Source organism: Lissotriton helveticus, chromosome 4_1 (genome assembly GCF_964261635.1).
Source record: "Lissotriton helveticus chromosome 4_1, aLisHel1.1, whole genome shotgun sequence".
In the NCBI taxonomy this organism is placed as follows: domain Eukaryota; kingdom Metazoa; phylum Chordata; class Amphibia; order Caudata; family Salamandridae; genus Lissotriton; species Lissotriton helveticus.
In genome coordinates, this window is record NC_136063.1 from 841453845 (window position 1) to 841474344 (window position 20500).

Consider the following 20500-nt stretch of genomic DNA (forward strand, 5'->3'; position numbering starts at 1 on the left):
AATCTTTTTGCTGTTTCAGCTTGTCTTTGCTTGCCTGACCACCTATCTCTCTTCAAATCTCCTATTGTAAATAGGCTCCTGAAATGTTTAGAACATTTGTTCACATCCTCTTCCTTTATTATGTCCTAGTGGGACCTCAATCTCGTCCCCACTTTCATTATGTGAGCTCCCTTTGAGCCCCTGCACAATTGTCCACCCAGGCTTCTTACCATCAAGATGGCATTTCTTGTGGCTATAACATTTGCCCGGAGGGCCAGTGCGCTTCAGGCATTGTCTGGGTAGATGTAATTGGATGACAAAACGTTACTTCATACAAGAGCTTCCTTTCTACCAAAAGTGGTCACTCTCTTTCACTTTAAGTCAATCCAGCACTCTGCCTACTTTTTATGCTCCGCTTCATCCCCCCCAAAGAAGAGGGGTGACTTCACCATTTGGACCCAAAATACAGCATTCTCTTTCCACCTTGACCATTCCATTAAAGTTCCAGGTGGACAACCAACTCTTCGTGGGGTATATCAGAGTGAAGAAAGGATGGGCTGTACAGCAAAGGACTATCTCGCCATGGATCTTGCTCTGTATCAAAAAATCTGCTACGCGTTGGCTAAGGGGCAACCCCCATAGGATTTGCCTGCTCATTAAATCTGAGCTAAAGCTGCAACCACTGCATTAGCATGATGAGATCCAGTCCTAGATATCTGCCAGGCAGCAACGTGGGCTTCCTTGCACATGTTACCAAGCACTACTTCCTGGATTGTCTGGTCAGTAGAGGTGGGCATTTTGCCCATTCGGTCCTGCAGGACTTCCTTGTGTGAAATTGGTCCGCAGACCCACCTCTAGGTAGGTATTGCTTGGGTGTCTAGTCTAAGATAAGTTGTCTACATCTAGAAGTGTCTATCAGATGAATAATTTACGTACCTTTGGTAACATCTTATCTGGTAGAGACTCTGTCTAGCTGCAGATTCCTCACCGACCCATCTATTCCACCTGTTCTGCGAACGGGTTTCTAGGGACCCAGCTTTCCCCTTTCAGGGCCCTAATAATTCCACACCTGGGGACAGTGTGCTTTGTGGCTCTGTGCTACTGGCATGGAAAGTTGCAAAAATTAACCGCCGTCAGCGCGCTGGGGTGGCACCTATATAGGCACTGTACACGTCACTTCTGGTGCAGACGACGTCATGGGGAGCCAAACTACACCTCATACAGTGCGGAGGGGTATTGATCAAGACAAATTTCCGGATCCACTCTGACACATGGGAATAATTCTAATGTAAGGAATCTGTGGCTAGACAGTACTACCAGATAACTTATTACCGAAGTTAAGTAACTTGTTCGTTTGGGCAGAAGTTGTGTGCTTCCTTAAAGTGCTTGCCTCCCCAAACAGCTGTGATCATTGTGATTATTTATATCGCTGCTTGAACTTTTAGGGGCACACATGCCATTAAAAGGTAATAGATAACTAGATAAATTATAGCATTTTTTTTCTCTGGCAGCAGCACAGATGGGAGTAGAACAGTCATTAACATACATGACATTTTAGGTATGGCTTGACAGTACACTCATAAGCCTGACCTATTGGCTTTGCCAATGCTTGATTTCTTGCTCTTTTTTTGGGGGGGGTCGGTTTCCTTGATTGTAGCCAGTCTTCATTTAATTCACTTACTTTTTTGTAATGTTTTAGTTCCTCAAGCGAGTGTGTAAGCACTCACTACTGAGAACTATCACTTGCAGGCTGACCGTGTGGACTCTGCCTTTTGTCTTTCTTGAGTCGATAGATGGAGTATCATTGAATGGGTAAATGTGACACTTTTGGTTTATTTACAGTGCTATAAATAAGACTGTTCTAGTAAGTAGAAATTAAAAAAACTGTTAATGCTAAATTGTAATCTTCATACATTTCCCCAGGTTCAGAATGTCGTATTAATGCATGCTAAGAGCCTTCCTCAGGGGTGTAGCTTCAGCGCGGGTGTGTGGTTATTTGTGGTGTGAACCCACCACCACCCCCCAGTAAATGCTTCGTGTAGTTTGGTCTGGGGCCCCTGAGTTGAGTCTGATATGTCTGTGTCGGTTCTTAAGGTCTTGGTCCAAAAATAAAGCAATAACAGTTTCTTGTTCGTTCAATTTGTTTAAATTGTGTGAGCCTAGGTAAACATTTTATTTAACAGAGACTTCGTTATGTTTATTTTCACATGTGAGAGCAATTTTAAATACTCACGTTCAGGATGTGGGCTATACAACCACCTCTTACGTTTCATTGAATGTTCTATAATATTGCTCCATCTATAATTAGAATATCAGCGATGTTTACGGTTTATACGACTACTGACTTGCCTATTAGTTCACTATAATCCTTGTTCTTAGGGGGGGTATTAATGTGTCTAAGGTCATGTTTAAAAACTATGACTTTTAATAAATGTCTGTCATTGCAGTGAAGTGATCTGATGTACTAAGGTGAAATGCTTTCGCATGTCAAAGAAATGTACTTTTTTTCATTTTGACGTAACTGTTTCATATTTTCTAATTATGTGGTATGATGTGCATTCCATACTCTTTTATGGTGAGCAATTTTACCGAATAAAGATATATATATACGCATTCCAAATGTTTTCATGGCTTGCCTCTGTCATGAACTCTTAGATTGAACCCTGGCCCTTGGCTCCGCTCTGGCCTGGCTTGCGCTTTTCTCTGGTGCAGCCATCTCTATTTGCACCTTAGACTTCGTACATGGGGCTGCCGGTCACTTTATAAAATGATTTGTAAAAGACAGACTGGAAACGTGAAGCTCTGCCCACATGCACCAGTTTGACAACTCTATCATCAAAGCTTCCCGTAGCAGTGACTAAGAAGAGTGCACGTAGAGAAAATTAATTTAAATAATGTGATCCAGGGCACAGACTCCAGGCTATTGTGTTCCATGTGACAGTAATCGTGAGTTCCCAGGGATAGCTTTGGTAAAGTAAGTAAAGTCCACATTTGTAAAGCGCACAATCACCCGTAAGGGTCTCTAGGCGCTGGGGGGCCGTCGGGAAGATTAAGCGAGCTATTGCCCAGAGTCACATGGTGCTGGGCTGACCTGCCGCCGGAGCCGGGGATCGAACCGTGGTCCCCAGATTCCAGCGTCAGTCGCCCTGGCCGCGGCGCCACACCTTGGTGCCTCGTCAGGGGTAGTAAGTGCTATATAAATACAATTAAGGCTCCCCGTTTATCGTTTTACTGATTTTTACAGATAAATACAGACAAACCCATGTATTTTCTTGTCTGAATTTATTTTTAAATGTGGATAAAAACGGAAATTGGGTTGTTTTTTGAGTGATGCGAAATAAATGCTGTCAGTCATGGCTGCCAAGCATATAGCTGTGCGGATCGAGAGGCAAGGCTTTTAAAAAAAAGGAGAAAGGAATGTTATTCAAGTTGCTTAAACAGCAGTAGATATGCACCAGGTTGATACTGATATTCATATGTTTTTATATAAGTGCATTGATTTATCGTCTCTGGGTTTTCGATTCATTAAAATCACTCCGGCATTTAAGCACGAGTGAACATTTATCCATTAAATATATGTGGAAATATATTGGTTTCAGCTCCATTTTTTTCACAGAATCCAAAATAAATATAGATAAATACAGATCAAATTAGCAAAAAATAAATATGGATAAATACAGAAGGAAAAGAAAAAAAAAAATACCATAAAACCAGGAGCCCTAATTACAATACAACTACCAGGTCTTGGTGGAATGGGCGGGCTTAGCTTCTGAGGGGCAGTGTTTACAGTGCGACACCCCTCAAATGCCTTCTTGATTTGGTAGTTGAGTCTGGGGGCACCGGAGTGGAACTACTATGTCTGAACAATAAGAAAACATGACATCGTTTAATAAGAGCTTTTTTGGAGCGGAAACTTAAATCTATAGAGTGACTCCGTAGCATAGCTAGGGAGGGATGGGGGGTGTGGTCCGCCCCAGGCAAACAGTTTTTTGGGGAGTGGTGAAGGTGACCAAGTCGTGTCTGTTGACTACCACCAACCCCCTGAGAACAAGGGGGCCATCGGCTGCCAGACCGTCCTCTTCTCCCTGAACAAGTCGTTTGTCTGCTCCGGGTGGCAGTACGTCTAGCTACGCCACTGGAGTGACTGGTTGTATATTTGCACCCATAGAAGTATTCTTTCAATGGGTGCACATATTCTGCTATTTAGAATTCACAAACATTGCAGTAGAAGGCTTGCAAAGCCACGCCAGTGTCAGGTTAACAGACTGGCAGTCAAACACACAAAAGGTAATGGGATGAATGCTTTGCAATAGCCTAACCGATGGCACTCACTCTGGGTAGCATTCCAACCCATCATTTGTAGCCCACCGTGCCACTGTAGAGAGAGTCCGACCTATTGCAAATCCGTGCCGACCTTGCTCCTCATGGGACCAGTCCATGCCGAACCTTGGTCATCTCGTCCCTCTGTCCTGCCGCCCACCACTGTTTTAGTTGGGAAATTTGGGTTTCACTCCCTCCGAATTTCGGTGACTAAGCTACGCCCCTGGCCTTCCTCCTGCTGCCAGCCTTACTGTGTGGTAAATGCCTCACTTAAGACTTGCTCTCGGGTCAAGGGTTCCATAAAAGAACTGATAATTTGTTCCATTAATATACGAAACAATCTGCTTCCACCGGACTTTGGACTATTTTGCAGGTTATTATTTCAGAGCTAAAGTGCTAATGAAGCATAATTTACCCTTCCTCCAAGATTTTTTGTTGGCACGCGCTAACGCTGCAGCCCTGCTCTGAACCGGCATTGCTGGAGTTAAAGGTGTTTGCATGGTAGAGCTGGGCCCATGTTTTCTGAAGCGCTTCCTCCCAGTGGATGTCTTCTCGGTTTGTACAGAAATGATGATCGCCACTGGGGAGGTGCTGCTTAATGTGCCCTGAATGTTCAAATACTCCTTGCCCTCTACCACCCCCAAGATTCATTATATTTAACATTTTAATAACTGACATTAAATAAAAATAGAGTAGGGCGATTGGTAAAATAAAAATAAAAAAAGAACCACCCCTGCTGTTGAAATTAAACTTAAACATTCGGTTTCTTTTGCTGGATTGGGATAGGCGCTACAAGAGGTGCAATGCTTGCATGGCAGTGGTGCACGGTAACAAGGTTTTCCGGGATCTCAGTGGTATCGCTTGGGTTTCCCCAGTGAGCGGTGCCAAGTGCTGGCTGTACTGCAAGTAATAAGCGACCTCTAAGCTTGAAGTAAAAAAAAAAAGGCTCCTAGATGGTGATCGCAAAGGGAAGGGCTGCATGGAGCCACACCAGCTGTGATTCGCATTCGCCTGTCCCTCCGCAGCACACTGGTGTTTGGGGTAGTCACACTTTAAGACCTGTAATCATACACTTTATCATATGGGCCCTCCTTTATTAACGGCCTACCGCAGCTACAGTAGCAAACAGTTTGGCCTACACAGACTTGGAGGGAAATTCTGTGCTTTTTTAAGCTTTCAGTTTGAGAGTCAACCCTATTAATTTTTATTTAAGAACATGGCAAAACATTGTAAGAAATTACGCACAATGTACACACGAAATTGGTACGTGTAGGTGTGTGTGTGTGTGTGTGTGTGTGTGTGTGTATATATATGTATATATATATATCTGCCTGTTTCACTTTGTGTGGCTTTCATCCACCATCCTACTCACTTTAGCTCACTTGTCGGGTTCTTTTCATCTCTATCGCCTTTTGTGAGGGTTTCTGAGACTTCTTTTCCTCCTTGCGCCCTTTCCTGCTGTTTTCATGCTCTGGGTTATACTCCGATGAAAAATTCTCCTACTCCTCAAAACCGAGTGTCCATCACTAGCAAATACATGCACAAATTAAGCACTGCATGAACCTCTGCCTATGTCCCCCATAAGAACGAAAGAAAAGACCACTGCATGAGTGCAGCTACTTGATTGCATGAATAGGAGATGAGAAAACCACTGGTGATCACAAAGGACAGAAACACTTGATGTGTAGGCCAACTCATAACCTAATCCTTGCAAGAATATTATTTTTTGTTCATCTATCACTCTTCTTTCCTCCACTACATACTCATGGCTTACTCTGAACCTAGTGTTTGTCTTCTTTTTTTCTTTCAGCTGAGCTGGAGTTCGTCCAGATAATCATTATCATCGTGGTGATAACTGTGATGGTGGTGGTGATCATCTGCTTACTGAATCACTACAAATTCTCCACGCGCTTCTTCATCAACAGGCACAGCCAGAGCCGCAGACAGGAGGAGGCCCTGCAGCCGGTGAGTGCACTGCTCCTGCCCGGGCACACTTGCTTGCTTCCGTGGCCTTCCCTTTTGACACCGCAGATGGGGGGTTCTCCAAGAACGCTCTGAGATGCAACCTACCCCTTCAAGATGGCAAACATCATCTAGGCATTCGAAAGGCCACACGTTTGTCAAATGTTTAGCTGTGATGGGTGCCGTGTCCCTGCTGAAGTAATGGTGAATGAGTGAATCGCCCTCCCTTCCGGTATCTGCCTGACCCTTGCCAACAGAATGTCTCATTGGCTGTGACTCGGGGGGGCTCAGACATAGCGCAATGCATAGCTCCCGTGGCTGGTTAGTGGTCAGCTTTGATTAGAGTGTGCATGTCCGGCCTCCAGCCGGTGGTATGCGGAGCTGCAGGGCCAGCGCGCCTCTGGCTGCACTGACGCAGACGCTGGTCTAGCTTCAGCCAGCTCGAAGGCTATAAATAGGCGCAGTCCACCCTGCTGGAAAGGGTAACGGGGGCCAGACAGCGCTTGGTTAACCTTAGATCACTTTTCGTTCAAGGTTCGGGGGCACGCGCTTGTGACTTGAGGGACTTTGTGCTTCGATTCCTGTGTGCCCGTTGCGCCTAGATTCACTATTGCGCGCACAGCTCCGTGTATTGAGCATCAATATGTCCAGGAACCCCACCCTAGAAAAATAGTGGAGCGGAGCTTGTCGTGTTGGATCATAAAAAATGCATATATCTGAAATGGAAACCGGAAATGTTTGCACCATGTAGGTAGGGCTGGGCTTTCACTACACTGTTCTCGCCTGTTTTTAGCTGTTACACGAGCTGCGAGTTTGTAACGCACAGGCTTGTCTCTGCTCAAGCTTGGGAAGCGAGGATTGGTCTTAGGGGGCCATCTGCTGGCCGCAGACCAGACTGCGCCGCACTGTATTTGAACTGGAAGGCAATTGAAAACTTTTGCTCAGAGGGGTGACGTCCGGCCCGGCTCCAGGAATTTTTATTTGGGTGAGCCAAGGGTGCATTTGGGTGGGCCCCTGCGGGCTCGATTTGTCGCATATATGTCTAGGCAGGCCTGCTTCAGGACCCTCCTTTATCGCTTCTTAGTCTTACAAGGCCCAGTGAAACTCACTCTTTTCCAAATCTCTTTCTAAATATTATCACTCTCAAAAAGTTTTTTCCATGTAATGTCCCTTTGATGGGAAGAGGAGGTTTCTGAGGTGGATGTATCAGGCAAGTGACACCTCTCGGGCTCCCTCTGTGCGAGCCTTCAGGAAGAATCCCTCTTCATTACTACCTCCACCTGACCCCGGACTCTGCAGCGCACTCCCTTACAGACTTGATTATCCACTACTCTTCTCCAGTGCACCTTATCTCACAGCTGACCTTGGGCCCCAGCCCCATATCAGGCACCATCGGGCTCCACTTTAATTTTTCACGGTAAAAACATTATTAAAATCACCTTCAAACTTAAAACATTATAAATAGCAGTAAATATAGTTAGCACATACTTTAAAGTATGTCCCACAGTAGCCCTTATGACCCGACTGCTAATTAAATAAACAAAAACAGAAAGGCCATGACAGTGCCGGCTTCAGCGCTGATGCGCAAGTCTTTTTTGGAGCCGCACCAATAACCTCTTTCTCCGTAAATACCTTTACTACCACCTTCCAACAGTGCCCCTCATCCCTACATGCCCCCCCCCTATTGACCTCCTCCTCGGATTCCCTCACTGCCACACGCCACAAGTGCCCCTCATCTCTCTGTAGCCCCTCCCCTCATGACCTCCTCCTCAGACTCCCTCCCTACCACCCTCCACCAGTGCCCCTCCTCTCTCCCTAGCTCCCCCTTCCCCCTCATGACCTCTTCCTCGGATTCTCTCACTGCCACCCTCCAACAGTGCCCCTCAACTTCTGAACTGCAACTAATGCAAGAATCTATGTGACAAAGGCAGTAACCCACTGAGCTATCCACATAAAATACAGTTAATCTGCATTTAAAAACTACTAAAAGACAAATGATTGCTCTCCAGCAGGATCATTAATCACCAGCGTTACCTGGGCATTTTTTATGGTCTTATTGTTGTACTGCATTGGCCATGATAATGGTAAAAACTGTTTAAATTAAGCACACACAAAGTATGTATCCTGCTGGGCCTGTGCAGATTTTAAAAAGAAAAAAGTTTAGTAACACATTCTCTTACCTACTCCATTAGACAAACTTTGTGACAGCCGGATGTGATAAGCCGCTGCAGGGGTCAGGAAAGGGGAATAGTTTGGGTGGGCCAGGCTCATGTTTGGGAGGGCCTGGCTCACCCGGCCCACCCGCTAGAACCGGGCCTTGGTGAAGTGTCTGCTTACATTAGCGTTCTTGTAGCGTGGTATCTGCGATGCCTTTGGAAACTAGACTCTTGATTCATGAGGACATGGCGTCATGTGCGGTTTGTAAGTTTCCCCAATTAAGGGTGTCCACGGGGGCTTGGTGATCGTGCCTTAGCCTGGTCTGAGTGTTGGGTGTGTAGTTTATAGGGTGAAGGTTTTCCCTACAGTGTTGCTCCTTCGGTGTGCGAGAGCGAGATATTTGGGGTATTTGTCTCGCTCCCTAACTCCTAACCCATGCCATGTGGGTCACTCTGTGGTCTTTGTCAGAATGTACCCACCGTGATATGAAAACTGAACACCTTTCCAAGATCTTATTTTCTCAATTTTTATAAAAACGTGTACAAGACTTCTGAAATGTGTAATAATTAAAGATATCACCTTTTCGAAGCTACCCTCTGCGCAAAGTGACAGGTTTCTGTTTAGCCATGATTTCTTTCTATTTGTATGTGCCATTATCATAATTTAAATTGTGTCCCCTTATGAGATCGAACTCCCATTTTTGTGGCTTTAGATGGTCAAGAATGCCTCTGCAGGATTAGGTGGTTCCCATGATAACGTCGATAATGAAGGATGCCAGTTATTGGCAACACATTTAGATTTAGTTGACACACTGAGGAGTGTATTTTTTTTTAACACAGTCTGACTCCATTCTTTGAACAGAATAGCCATTTTGGGAGTAAGAATTAGACCAGTCCTTTGTGATTTTTGTTCTCTTGCCAAAGAAGGAGTTTTAGTGTTAATAATCTGGTTCACATCCACGTGTTTGTGCAGAAACTGCATGTTTGTAGGATGTTTGTTGGTCTATGTGGTTTTGTATAATTGCATTGAAATGTTTACTTTGTAACTCAATGAGCATCTTTATTTCTGTCTTTGTCTCTCTTTAACTCTAACGCTTTCTCAGTCTCTCGCTAGCTCTTGTTACTGAAAAAAAGCTTAACGTTGTTTTACTTAGCTTTCATTATAACACCTAAATGTACCTTATGATTACGAATTGAAAACAGAAAAAACACAGAAATATGCATGTTATGGTTGGGCGCAATGAATAACCTCCAGCAGCCATGAAAACAATGACTCGTACGTCAAATGCAATGCTATGACCTCAAACTGTTTATACCAATATATAATAACACCTAAAATAATGCATACTTAAATAAAAACACAATGTTATAATCATCTTTGATAGTGTTAAGGGAAACGTGGTATGTAGTCTAATCTGTATGATTATTTACAACCAAATTTACTAATTGATTTTTGTTGTTTTTAGCACATATCAAATGTAACAGTTTTCGAAGAAAATGCCATAGCTACCTTAATGCAAGGCCTTTAGCTGCTGCAAAATGTTTCCTTAAGTAGTAACCTTTCAACTGGAGAGATGTAGATATGGGAGCCCAACTTTCAATCACTCATTTATAAAGCGCGGCACTTCGCCCATTAGGGTCTTGAGGCACTTGTAGCCACCACAGATCGTATCTCATTCGAACATCTAGGTCTTGAGTTCTGGTCTGAATTGCTGGAGCAATGGGATGGTCCTTTGGTTTCAGGGAAAGGGAATTTCATGTCTTGGCTGCCAGGTGCGAGAAGGAGCGTCCTCTGCTGTTGGTTTAGTGCATGGGTACTCACAAACTTTATCTCGGGGGGCCAAATTTTCAGTGTTGTTTGTGGCTGAGGGCCGCACCGGTGGGGGTGGGGTCAGAGGGGGAGGGGGCGGGGCTAAAGCAAACAAAAATTGTGACCATGAGGTTAAACACAGGTCCCTGCAGCAGACCCCTTCGTCCACCGAGCCACCAGACCCAGCATACACACATCTTTCTCTCTCCCTCCCTCTCTCTCTCCCTCCCTCTGTGTCTCCCTCCCTCTGTGTCTCCCTCCCTCCCGGTGTGTGTCTCTCCCTGTCTCCCTCTGTCTCCCTCCCTGTCTCCCACTCTCCCTCTGTCTCCCTCCCTGTCTCCCACACTCCCTCTGTGTCTCCCTCCCTGTCTCCCACACTCCCTCTGTGTCTCCCTCCCAGTCTCCCACTCTCCCTCTGTCTCCCTCCCAGTCTCCCACTCTCCCTCTGTGTCTCCCTCCCAGTCTCCCACTCTCCCTCTGTGTCTCCCTCCCAGTCTCCCACTCTCCCTCTGTCTTCCTTCAAGTCTCCCACTCTCCCTCTGTCTTCCTTCAAGTCTCCCACTCTCCCTCTGTCTTCCTTCCAGTCTCCCACTCTCCCTCTGTCTCCCACTCTCCCTCTGTGTCTCCCTCCCAGTCTCCCCCTCTCCCTCTGTGTCTCCCTCCCAGTCTCCCACTCTCCCTCTGTGTCTCCCTCCCTCACTGTCTCCCTCCCTGTCCCTCCCTGTCTCCCTCCCTCCCTCTCTGTCTCCCTCCCTCCCTCTGTGTCTCCCTCCCTCTGTGTCTCTCTCCCTCCCTCCCTCTGTGTCTCCCTCCCTCCCTCCCTCTGTGTCTCCCTCCCTCCCTCCGTGTCTCCCTCCCTCCCTCTGTCCCCCTCCTGCTCCTCTTTGTGTCTCCCGCCCTCTCTCTGGGTCTCCCTCCTGCCCTCTCTCTGTGTCTCGCTCCTGCCCTCTCTCTGTATCTCCCTCCCTCTGTGTCCCCCTCTCTCCCTCTCTGTCCTCTCACCTGTGTGTGTGTCAGCCCTCAGCCCGGGCTGAGACAGCTTCCCCGGCCGCGCGCACACAGCCCCACAAAGTACTTCATGGGTCTTTAAAAGACCATTTACATGTTAATTAGGCTTTGTTGAATTTCACCTCTTAGGCCCCTGCAGCTCCCCTCTGACAATCACTGGAATCCCCGGCCCCCCACAGAGCAGAGTCTGAGTCCGCGCTGCTGCGGCTGTATTTGCGAACACTATTTAATTTATTTATTTTTAAACACAGGTGTCTGCAATGTCCGCGGGCCGCCCAGGAAGGCTTGCTGGGCTGCCACCGGCCCGCGGGCCGTACTACGAGTACCCCTGGTTTAGTGGATACGTGGGGGGTGTCCAAGGAATCGGGAGGCAGACCGGAGGTGTCTGGTTGGTCGTGGAAGTTCAGTCGTTTCTTGTATGCTGGTCCTTCATTGTGTATGGCTTTGTAGGCGTGGATCTGCATTTTGACTGCCATCTCTTCTGTATTGGGAACCAGTGTAGTTTCTTGTGGTGGAGTGTGATGTGGGTCCTTCTGGGTAGGTCGATGAGTCTTGCTGCTGTGTTCTGTATTGTCTGCAGTCTCTGCGAAGCATGCATAGGTGTGAAAACAGGCTGATGAGACTGCGTTGACATGTTTTGCCATCAAGCGTTTACTGTCCAGGAGGATGCCCAGGTTGCAGGCATGGTCTTTTGGAGCTGGTGGTTGGTTTGCAGGCCTGAAAAGGAAAACTGAAAATGACGTTCCGTTGTTCAACTAGGTTTACGTTTTTTTTGTTTCGTCTGTGGAGGTCTACGAAACGGCGTTTGCAGAACTTTACAAATTCATGATCAGATTACTAAAATGTAATGCCTTGCTGCCCACTAAAATTTATTTTAAATGTTGATTTTTCAAACTAGTTAAGGAAGTGCCTTTTCTTGATTGAGGAAAATCTGTTTAACGTTCTACTTTACTGCAACGTTTGTTCCACAGCACATAAACATATTCAATCAAATTGAAAAGAACAGTTTGAGAACTAAAATGGGGAAATCACTATTTCTTTTGGTCTCCATTTCCCTTATTTTTTGTCCCCACATGATGGGTCTGTCCAGCATATGCCATGCCAGACACCCCAAAATGGATGAACTTTTATTTTTTCTGTGTGCTTTCTTTGTCTTTAGGTTTTTTTCCCACCTCAATTATGCACACTTCGAGCCTGAACTTGCACTTGTGCTCTATATTGGGGACTTTAGTCAATTGTGTTGGCTGCGGTACTTTACCTGAGCCTCCCCAGCCACTACTGATTTGAGCGGTTTAATCATTGGACATGATGTTCCTCAACTAATTTTAAGCAAGTTCCAGGACTCTTCTTCCTCTACCCAGTCTTGTTCTTATTGTCCAGCACCTTGAAATACCTTACTGACTTCAACCAATCGTACCAGGTGGGCGCTAGGGGTTGACACTACTTTTTACATTTCTCCTGTTATGTTTCTTAGGGTACTCAAATATAGGCCTGAGTAGTCTCCTGACCCTTCACCTAAATTTACTGGACCATTACACTACATAACGAGTTTTGGTATTGACCTTTTACCTAGTTAAGCACTGCATAAAATGTTGTGTGGTTTTCCCCGGTAACTAGCCTCATTAATTATGCATGAAGATTGTCAGAATCACAGAAGGATTACCATCTTCTGCATAATAACTATGTATAAGTGTTATCCCTTCCGTCATCCTAGGCTGACATGACACGGCAAGGTAGAATCCCCTAAGGGTACCTTTTGAGTATATATACACCATATCTTTGCCAAGGCAGGCAGAGGAGAAAGACTTTCATGCTGACACACCGACGCGAGATGCTGAGGTTCCTGCATGCAGACATTCCAGCTTGCAGTGTTCTGACATCCCTTGCGGAATACCCAGCTCGAGACCAAGATGGGGTCCCACAGTCTCTCACTTGAGGTAATGGGGTTGGCTTCAGCCTGGGGGATCCATGGCTCTGCACCTACATACATACCAGGTACATTAAGGTACATCTAGTTCGTGGCATCGTAAGAGTACGCATTATTACTATCATGTATTTATATACCTGCCTGTATTCATTGTTTTAACACTATGGAGGAAATCTACCATCCGTTTACTCTATTGGTGCTTATAATCATTTATATCTGTTTCTGTCTTATGGTTCTTTCAGCACATCTATTTGACACTAGAATGACACTGGTTCTATAAATACTTATTAAAAACATCCCCACTGTTTATTTCTGTGTATCTCTCTGAGACAATGTGAGCATGAGTGACAGAGCAGAAATTGTACTGTTTCCACAATCCCTGATGGGACAGAGTTGTCCTGTTCGATCTTTGCAAATAACTATTCTCTCCTTTGTAAGAGGAGTTTACAGTGGCACTGTGAGCTAGCTGGTATACAGGCAAACATACCCTGTGGGGGTGTCTTGAATCAGTCTGAACACCAGGCCCACAGTCTATGTTGTCTAAACGCACAGATCCTATTTAGGTTTCTATAAACTTCACGACACTCCCTCCTTGCCAAAAGAATTTGGTACAAAATCAACTTATGTTGTAATATTGGAGGGGGTCACGACTTCAGCCTCTTGCTGAGCCAAGCCAAACATATTCATAGCAGGTGTTACCTTTATGGTTGTTCCCAGGGCATCAGAGATTGTCTTGCCCACATTTGATCAAAAACCTTCCAGGCACAGGCAGCTGACAAACAGGTGCATGTCATCGCATCTCTAGCGCCACTCCTTCTGAATGTAGTATTCTCATTTCCTCTTATTTAGGCCGGCTTTAATAGGGTCCAAAATGCTCCTTATTGGAGCAGCAGATTTAATCACAGAATACTTGCCATAATTCCTCCAACTCCTTATTCGGCAAGTATCCAACCCAGGCGTGTTGTGGAGGTTTCATATTGTTCTCCGCTGCTTTCAAGAGATACTAATACCAATATGACACTTTCTTCTTCCTTGCCTTGAGTTCCTGGAGGTTAATTTCCATAGGACTTGTCTTCATCTCAGTCCACCCCAGAGTTCTAAACCATGCGTTCAGCTGATAAAATTTGAACATGGAGAGTGCCCTATTTGTCAGCTTCATGCAAGTGTACCAGGATAGGTCCCTGCACCTTCAATGAACTGCCCCACTTTTTTAGGAAATTTTGTGCAGCCTCATCGAACAGTGCCAATGTTAAGAGCAAAGAAAACTAATTTCAATGGAAACTCTGACTTAACCATAACTTTACAGTCGCTATTATTGCCCATTTAACTGATATTCGTCTGTTGATAGACCTTTCTGTTACACAGGCGGTGTATGCATTGTGTGTAGATAGTTTAGCCACACTTTTCACTGAAACAGCATTTTTTGATTTACCTATATCTTTGGTCCACATGGCCAGATCTGCACCAAATTTGGTACTTTTTTGTTAGCATATGCAGATATGGTCCGGCATGCCAAATTTCATGCAGCTCCATTGGTGACAATTTGTTCAGAGATAATCACCCCATAACCTTTGTCTCCCAAACTTTGCATGATTATGGAATCTTGCTTCTTTGCATTCCATGGGTTGGTGTAAATCCATTCAATAATTTGAGATATTATTTTTAAAAGATGCCAATGGTCTTAAAGGGGTTAATGCTTTTGTGTAACAAAGCTGTTTAAAACTTTCGGTCACTCACATTGAAAATTAAAGCAGACTCCCATTTGATAGTGGTTCCACAAGATAAAATTTGAGTCCTTGAACCGGGTCACTCAATACTCTGTTACTCAAAAAGGAGTCTAAGCTGGGGAAAATTAATTCTCCTTGCCTCCAGGCTTTCTGTCCTCCAGTTGTACATATGTGGAGGTACTTCCAGGGGACAGCATCTTCTCTTTCTATTAAAAGTCTTCCTCCTGCGTGAATGCCAAATCTTGTCCCGATTAAAGAATATCATTATTCTTTAATCAGAACGTGATTTGTCGTACCTACCTTGAGTTACCTGGTTCAGAGATTCCATTTTATCTTGTGGAACCCCTATCAAAAAGGAGTCAAGTTGGAATACTGATATTATATACCGGTCCCATTGAACCTTTAGACCCTCCACTATTAGGCGGTCCTTGGATTTAAAAATAAATAAATAAATCTATTTTCTGTATCTTCCATGGAAGACTTTATTTGTCTTGAAAAAGGTGGTAAAAATCACAGAAACCCATCGAAACTCTTTGAGGTAAAAAAAAGACAAAATCTGTAACATATCTGATGCAATGACTTATAAAATCTGAGTATCATGTATAATGTTGCTACAGAGCAATAACAAAGAATAGATCATTAGTGTTATTTTGTTGTCTCTCTGCATCAAACATTTGATTGTGTGGCTTTATGGTTTATTTGTTTATGTATATGTAAGAAATGCAGGCGCTTTTTAAATGATATACCCCACAAGAGGGAATTGTTTTTTAAATCTTGTAAAGAGACTCCAGCTTCTAACTTTTTATCAATTGATATGTATGTATTGTTTTTAATGTATGATTACTAATAAAACCATAGCGTTCTTACAGATTGTACTGTCACCTAGTGTCTTTTCGTATACTGAAGTGTTACTGGATTTAGATTACATAAAAAGGCTGTGGTGATCCCAAGTCAGGTGTTGGATTGAATGGTGTATGTTTTTGTTGTATTGCCTTTTCCGAGGGGAGACCTCAGTTTTACTGTTTAAAACCGTTCATTGTCCCCTTGCAGTGTAGGTCCATCTCTCTTATTTTGTCAAGCTACTTAGTTGAGCACACTGTTTCTAGAGGTCCGTAAGTTATAATAATTTGAAAGTGTTTTATAAATTTAAGGTATAACTTTAGAATTTCCAAATCTTGTGTAATTTAAGTTTTTTTTTTGTATTGAATGAATACTTAGTTACAGTAATTTAAAGTTGCTGCATCAGTTATACATTTAAGGTATAACTAGAACTTAAGCATTTTTGATGTTTGTGTAGTTTGTTTGGTTTGACAAGAAAGAATAAAGTTTTCCTAATTATTATGACTAAGGTTCAACCTTTGTTTTATTCATAGAATTTGAATGTTTAAAAAAGTGTTTAAATGTGTTGAGTCCAGTGTTGTTGAGTGGACAAGAGTGTGGTGTTATGGCATGGTGTAGTCTACAGTGGACTAAAGTGTCATAGAGTGCAGTGGCTCATTGTATAATACAGTGGCGAGGAGTGCTCCAGAGTGGACAAGCGTAGCGTTGAGTACACTGTTATGAATTTGAGTGGCTTCTTGTACAGTGGAGTGCTGTGTTGTAGGTGTTGAAGATTGAATGGTGTGTTGTACAGTGGAGCGTAGGGGCATAGAGTGGAATAGAGGGTTGTACAGTGTAGTATAGGGGCATAGAGGGGAGTAGTGTGGTATAGAGTGTAGTGGAGTCTTGCAGAGTGTGGTAGAGTGGACTAGTGTATATATATATATATATATAGCATAGCATAAAGTAGAGCAAAGTGTTGTGGAGTGGTGTGTGGAACAGTGTAGTGGACTGGCGTGTTGCAGAATGTCAATGTGTTGTAGAATGCCACAGAGTGGATTACAGCACTGTACAATGAAGTGGCGTGGAGTGCAGTTGTGTGGTACAGTATGGTAAAGTGGTGTGGTATAGGATGTCGTAGAGTTGAGTGGCAGAGTAGTATACAGTACAGTGGTGTAGAGTACAGTAGTGGAGTACAGTATAGTATGCAGTAGAGTGGTGTGGAATACAGTGAAGTAGCGTCTCCGAGTATAGTAAAGTGGAATGGGGCTGTGTAGAGTGTTATAAAGTGCTATAGTGTAGAGTGTTGTGCCCTGGCATTGGCAGGAGTACATTCTTGTACAGTATAGTGCTATAGAGTGGAGTATAGTGTAGTAGAGTAGAGGGGCATAGACTTTTGTGAGGACTGCAGTTTAGTTGAGTTGGGTAGAGTGAGGACTGCAGTTTAGTGGAGTTGGGTAGAGTGAAATGGAGTGGCCCACACGGGAATAGTGTGCAGTGGGGTGGGGTGGAGTGAAGTGAAGTAGAGTAAAGTGGAGTTGCCTAGAGCGGAATAGCATACATTGGAGTTTTGTGAAGTGAAATAGCATAGTTACATAAAGCACAGTGGTGTTGACTGGACTGGAGTGGCGTGGAGTGGGGTAGAGTAGAGTGAAGTGATGTACAGTGTAATAACGTACACTGAAATGGCGTGAAGTGGCTTACAGTAGGGTGGCGTGGAATGGTACACAATGGAATAGTTTTGAGTGGTGTAAAATTCCAGTAGCGTAGAGTTGAGTGGCATGGAGTATAGTTGCGTACAGTGAATAGCATACAGAGGAGTGGTGTGGAGTAGCATACAGTGGAGTGGTGTAGAGTGCAATAACTTGATGAGTGGGTAGAGTGGAGTGGCATAGATTAGAGGGTGTACTTGAAACGGATGACTCTTGAAAGTGGGTTAACGGATGTACATTTAATGTGGTAGGAATATAGTTTATAAGATGTAAATTGTAATTTTTGGTATGTGCAAATAGTGTAAGTAGTGTTAAAGTTATAAGTGTTTAAAATACTTAGTAATATATTGTGCTGCAGTATACTGTGTTAGGCCTGTGAGCAGTTAGCGGAGTTACCAAAAAACACTTTGCAAGATTCTGCGGAGTCCCGCAACCTCGGGGAGTAACTTGAACCGAGAGTCTGACCTTGAATTGAAGGTGTCCTTGCTCGTAAAATATTGACTACGTTAAATAAGAGCTATTCTACACTACATGTTACCAGTAGATGGTGCAGTTGAGCTAAAAATGAATTGAGACATTTTTTTCTTAATAGCTGTCGTCTGCAAGTATGCTTCTTGCTCTTGTCTCTGTTCCGGCCTGCATTACACACCGAAGAAACCTCTTTACACATTCAAGGGACATCTGTACAACCCAGAATAGTTGCAATTGACCCTGTGACGCTGTAACAATGGAATTAACAACTGGTGTCCGTTACATTTGCTATCCGTGGACTGACTAATGTGACCAAGGGCCCAAGGACAGACTGTTTCCTACCGTAGCACATTGACCTCACAACTCGGCGAATCACCACGAGGACCAGGGCTGCCCTGACCCATGTGACCTTGCTGCCTGAAAGGTAGACTACACAGACTTCTCAGTTCTGGGGCTGAACGCAGGGGCAAGCTGTACTGCAGAGGCAGACTTTTTATTTTATTTATTTAGTGCATTTTTATAAAGTGCAGGCATTACCCGGAGGTGTCAGAGCGCTGTACAATAGAGCTAGTTACCTTACAAGAGAAAGGTGGTACAAAATAGAACATTACAAAGACTAAAAATGAAGGGTACACAAAATCTAACACAGCACGCAGAGGTGGGGAATGTACAGGAAAAAATACAAATTTACAATGAAATGCAAACTTCCAAGGGTGGCATGAGATTGAAAGAATTAGTTCTGAAAGTGTCTCTGGACGAGAAGAGATTTGAGATCAGCTTTGAAGATCCGGGTAGAGGAGGTGGCACGGAGCAATGGGGGAAGTGAGTTCCAAATTCTCACCGAATTGCCTGAGAAGGATTGTGCCATCGATCTTTCCCTTTTGAAGACTGGGAAGGGGGGGTGGTGGGGGGGGGGGGGGGGGGTTCAGGCAGAAGCTTTTCCGCGTTGCGAGAGGGTTGAGAGCCTACAGACAATTTCAATTTATTTGCCAGGTAACGAGGGGAGGATGTGTTCAAGGTTTGTGTGTGATGCAGGCAGTTTTGTAACTAGATCTTGCCTCGATTGGAAGCCATCGAAGAGCGGACAGGATAGGAGTGATGTGGTCACTTCGTTTAGACCCTGAAATGAAGAGACCTGCTGAATGGAGGATCGATTTGAGAGGAGAGAGTTGGGATTTGGGTATGCCCGTCAGAAGAGAACTGCAATAATCCAGTCTTGAGTGAACCAGCGATTGTACCAAGGTTTTTAAGTTGTTCTCCGGGAAGAACCGGTGGATCCTCCACAGAAGGCGCAACTGTGCGTTCTTGGCAATCGCGTTGATGTGGGAGATCAGGTTGAGTCTTTTGTCAAGAATGACACCTAGGGATTTAGCGCTGTCCACAATGATGGGTTTGTTGTTGAGTAAGTTCAGCTGATCCATCCATGATTGAACGGGAGGAGTTGAAAGAGGTAGAAAGGAGGAGGAATTCAGTTTTGGCGGGATTTAGAATGAGTTGGTGAGCTAACCTCCAGTTGTGAATGGAGTTGAGAGTAGAGTCAAGCAATGAGAGATCGTGTGCGGAAGACACCTTGAGGTAGATTTGAGTGTCATCCGCATAAAGATGGTAATGGATCCCAGATTTGCTTAGGAGGATCCCTAATGTTTCCATGTAGAGATTAAACAGAGTGGGTGCCAGGATAGAACCTTGAGGGACGCCTTGACCTACAGTCAATGGAGATGAAAGACTGTTCGCTATCTTAATCATTTGGGATCTGTCCGAGAGGAAAGAGGCACACCATTTAAGCACTGTGCCATCCAATCCCATTCTCTGTTGAAGAGTGTTGAGGAGGGTGCTATGATTAACAGTGTCAAAGGCTGCAGAGAGGTCTAGAAGAATCAGAAGACACGATTCCCCAGAGTCGAGTATTTGCAGCGCATCCTCAATCACTTGCAGCAGGGCGGTTTCAGTGCTGCAATTTTGGATGAAGCCAGATTGGAAAACGTCGAGGAGATTGTCCATAATATGTAGGGAAAGTTATTTCGCAACACATTTTTCTGTGATTTTCGAAAGTAAAGGGAGGTTGGTGATGGGGCGGAAGTTGTTGAGGTCGGTCGCATCAGCGGAGGTTTTTTTTTTTTTTAGAAGAGGGGTAACCTGTCCTGATTTAAGGGCAACAGGGAGGGAGCCTTAACTGAGAACGAGATTAACTAGCCTGGTTCAGTAAGAGAGAATACGGGTGTAGAAATCGATGGCGATGACTCTAGGGATGGGGTCAGAAGAGTGGTTGGATTTTTTTGGTTTCGAGGATGCATTTAAGGAGGTCATCTTCCGACATGACGTCAAAGTATTGCCTGGTGACTAAGGATTTCCGCTCCTCAAAGCGGGAGGGGTGGGTGACTTGATCCACCAGTGCTTTGACCTTTTCATCAAAGAAAATAGCGAAATCGGTTGCTTTCTTTGTGGGATCCTCGGGCGCAGTAGTTAGGGGAGAACAGTTTGGGTTTTTGATGAGGTCAAAAAGTTTTTCGGATCTGTTTTTGGCTGAGTCAAGGAGGGATCTGAAATGTGATGCTTTGTCATGGAAGATGTGGTTGTGGTATTTGGATCTTGCTGAACGGAACAGCGAT

The 20500-nt window shown here is 44.5% G+C and overlaps 1 protein-coding gene across 4 annotated transcripts in view; it reads left to right on the forward strand.

The window, feature by feature from the left end:
• LDLRAD4 (low density lipoprotein receptor class A domain containing 4) overlaps window positions 1-20500 on the forward strand; it is a 314408-nt gene that overhangs the window by 247526 nt on the left and 46382 nt on the right. For all 4 annotated transcript variants that reach the window (XM_078687499.1, XM_078687501.1, XM_078687502.1 and 1 more), the window contains one exon: window positions 6110-6264. In XM_078687499.1, the coding sequence (XP_078543625.1) occupies window positions 6110-6264 (155 nt within the window). The remainder of the gene's footprint in view (window positions 1-6109; window positions 6265-20500) is intronic.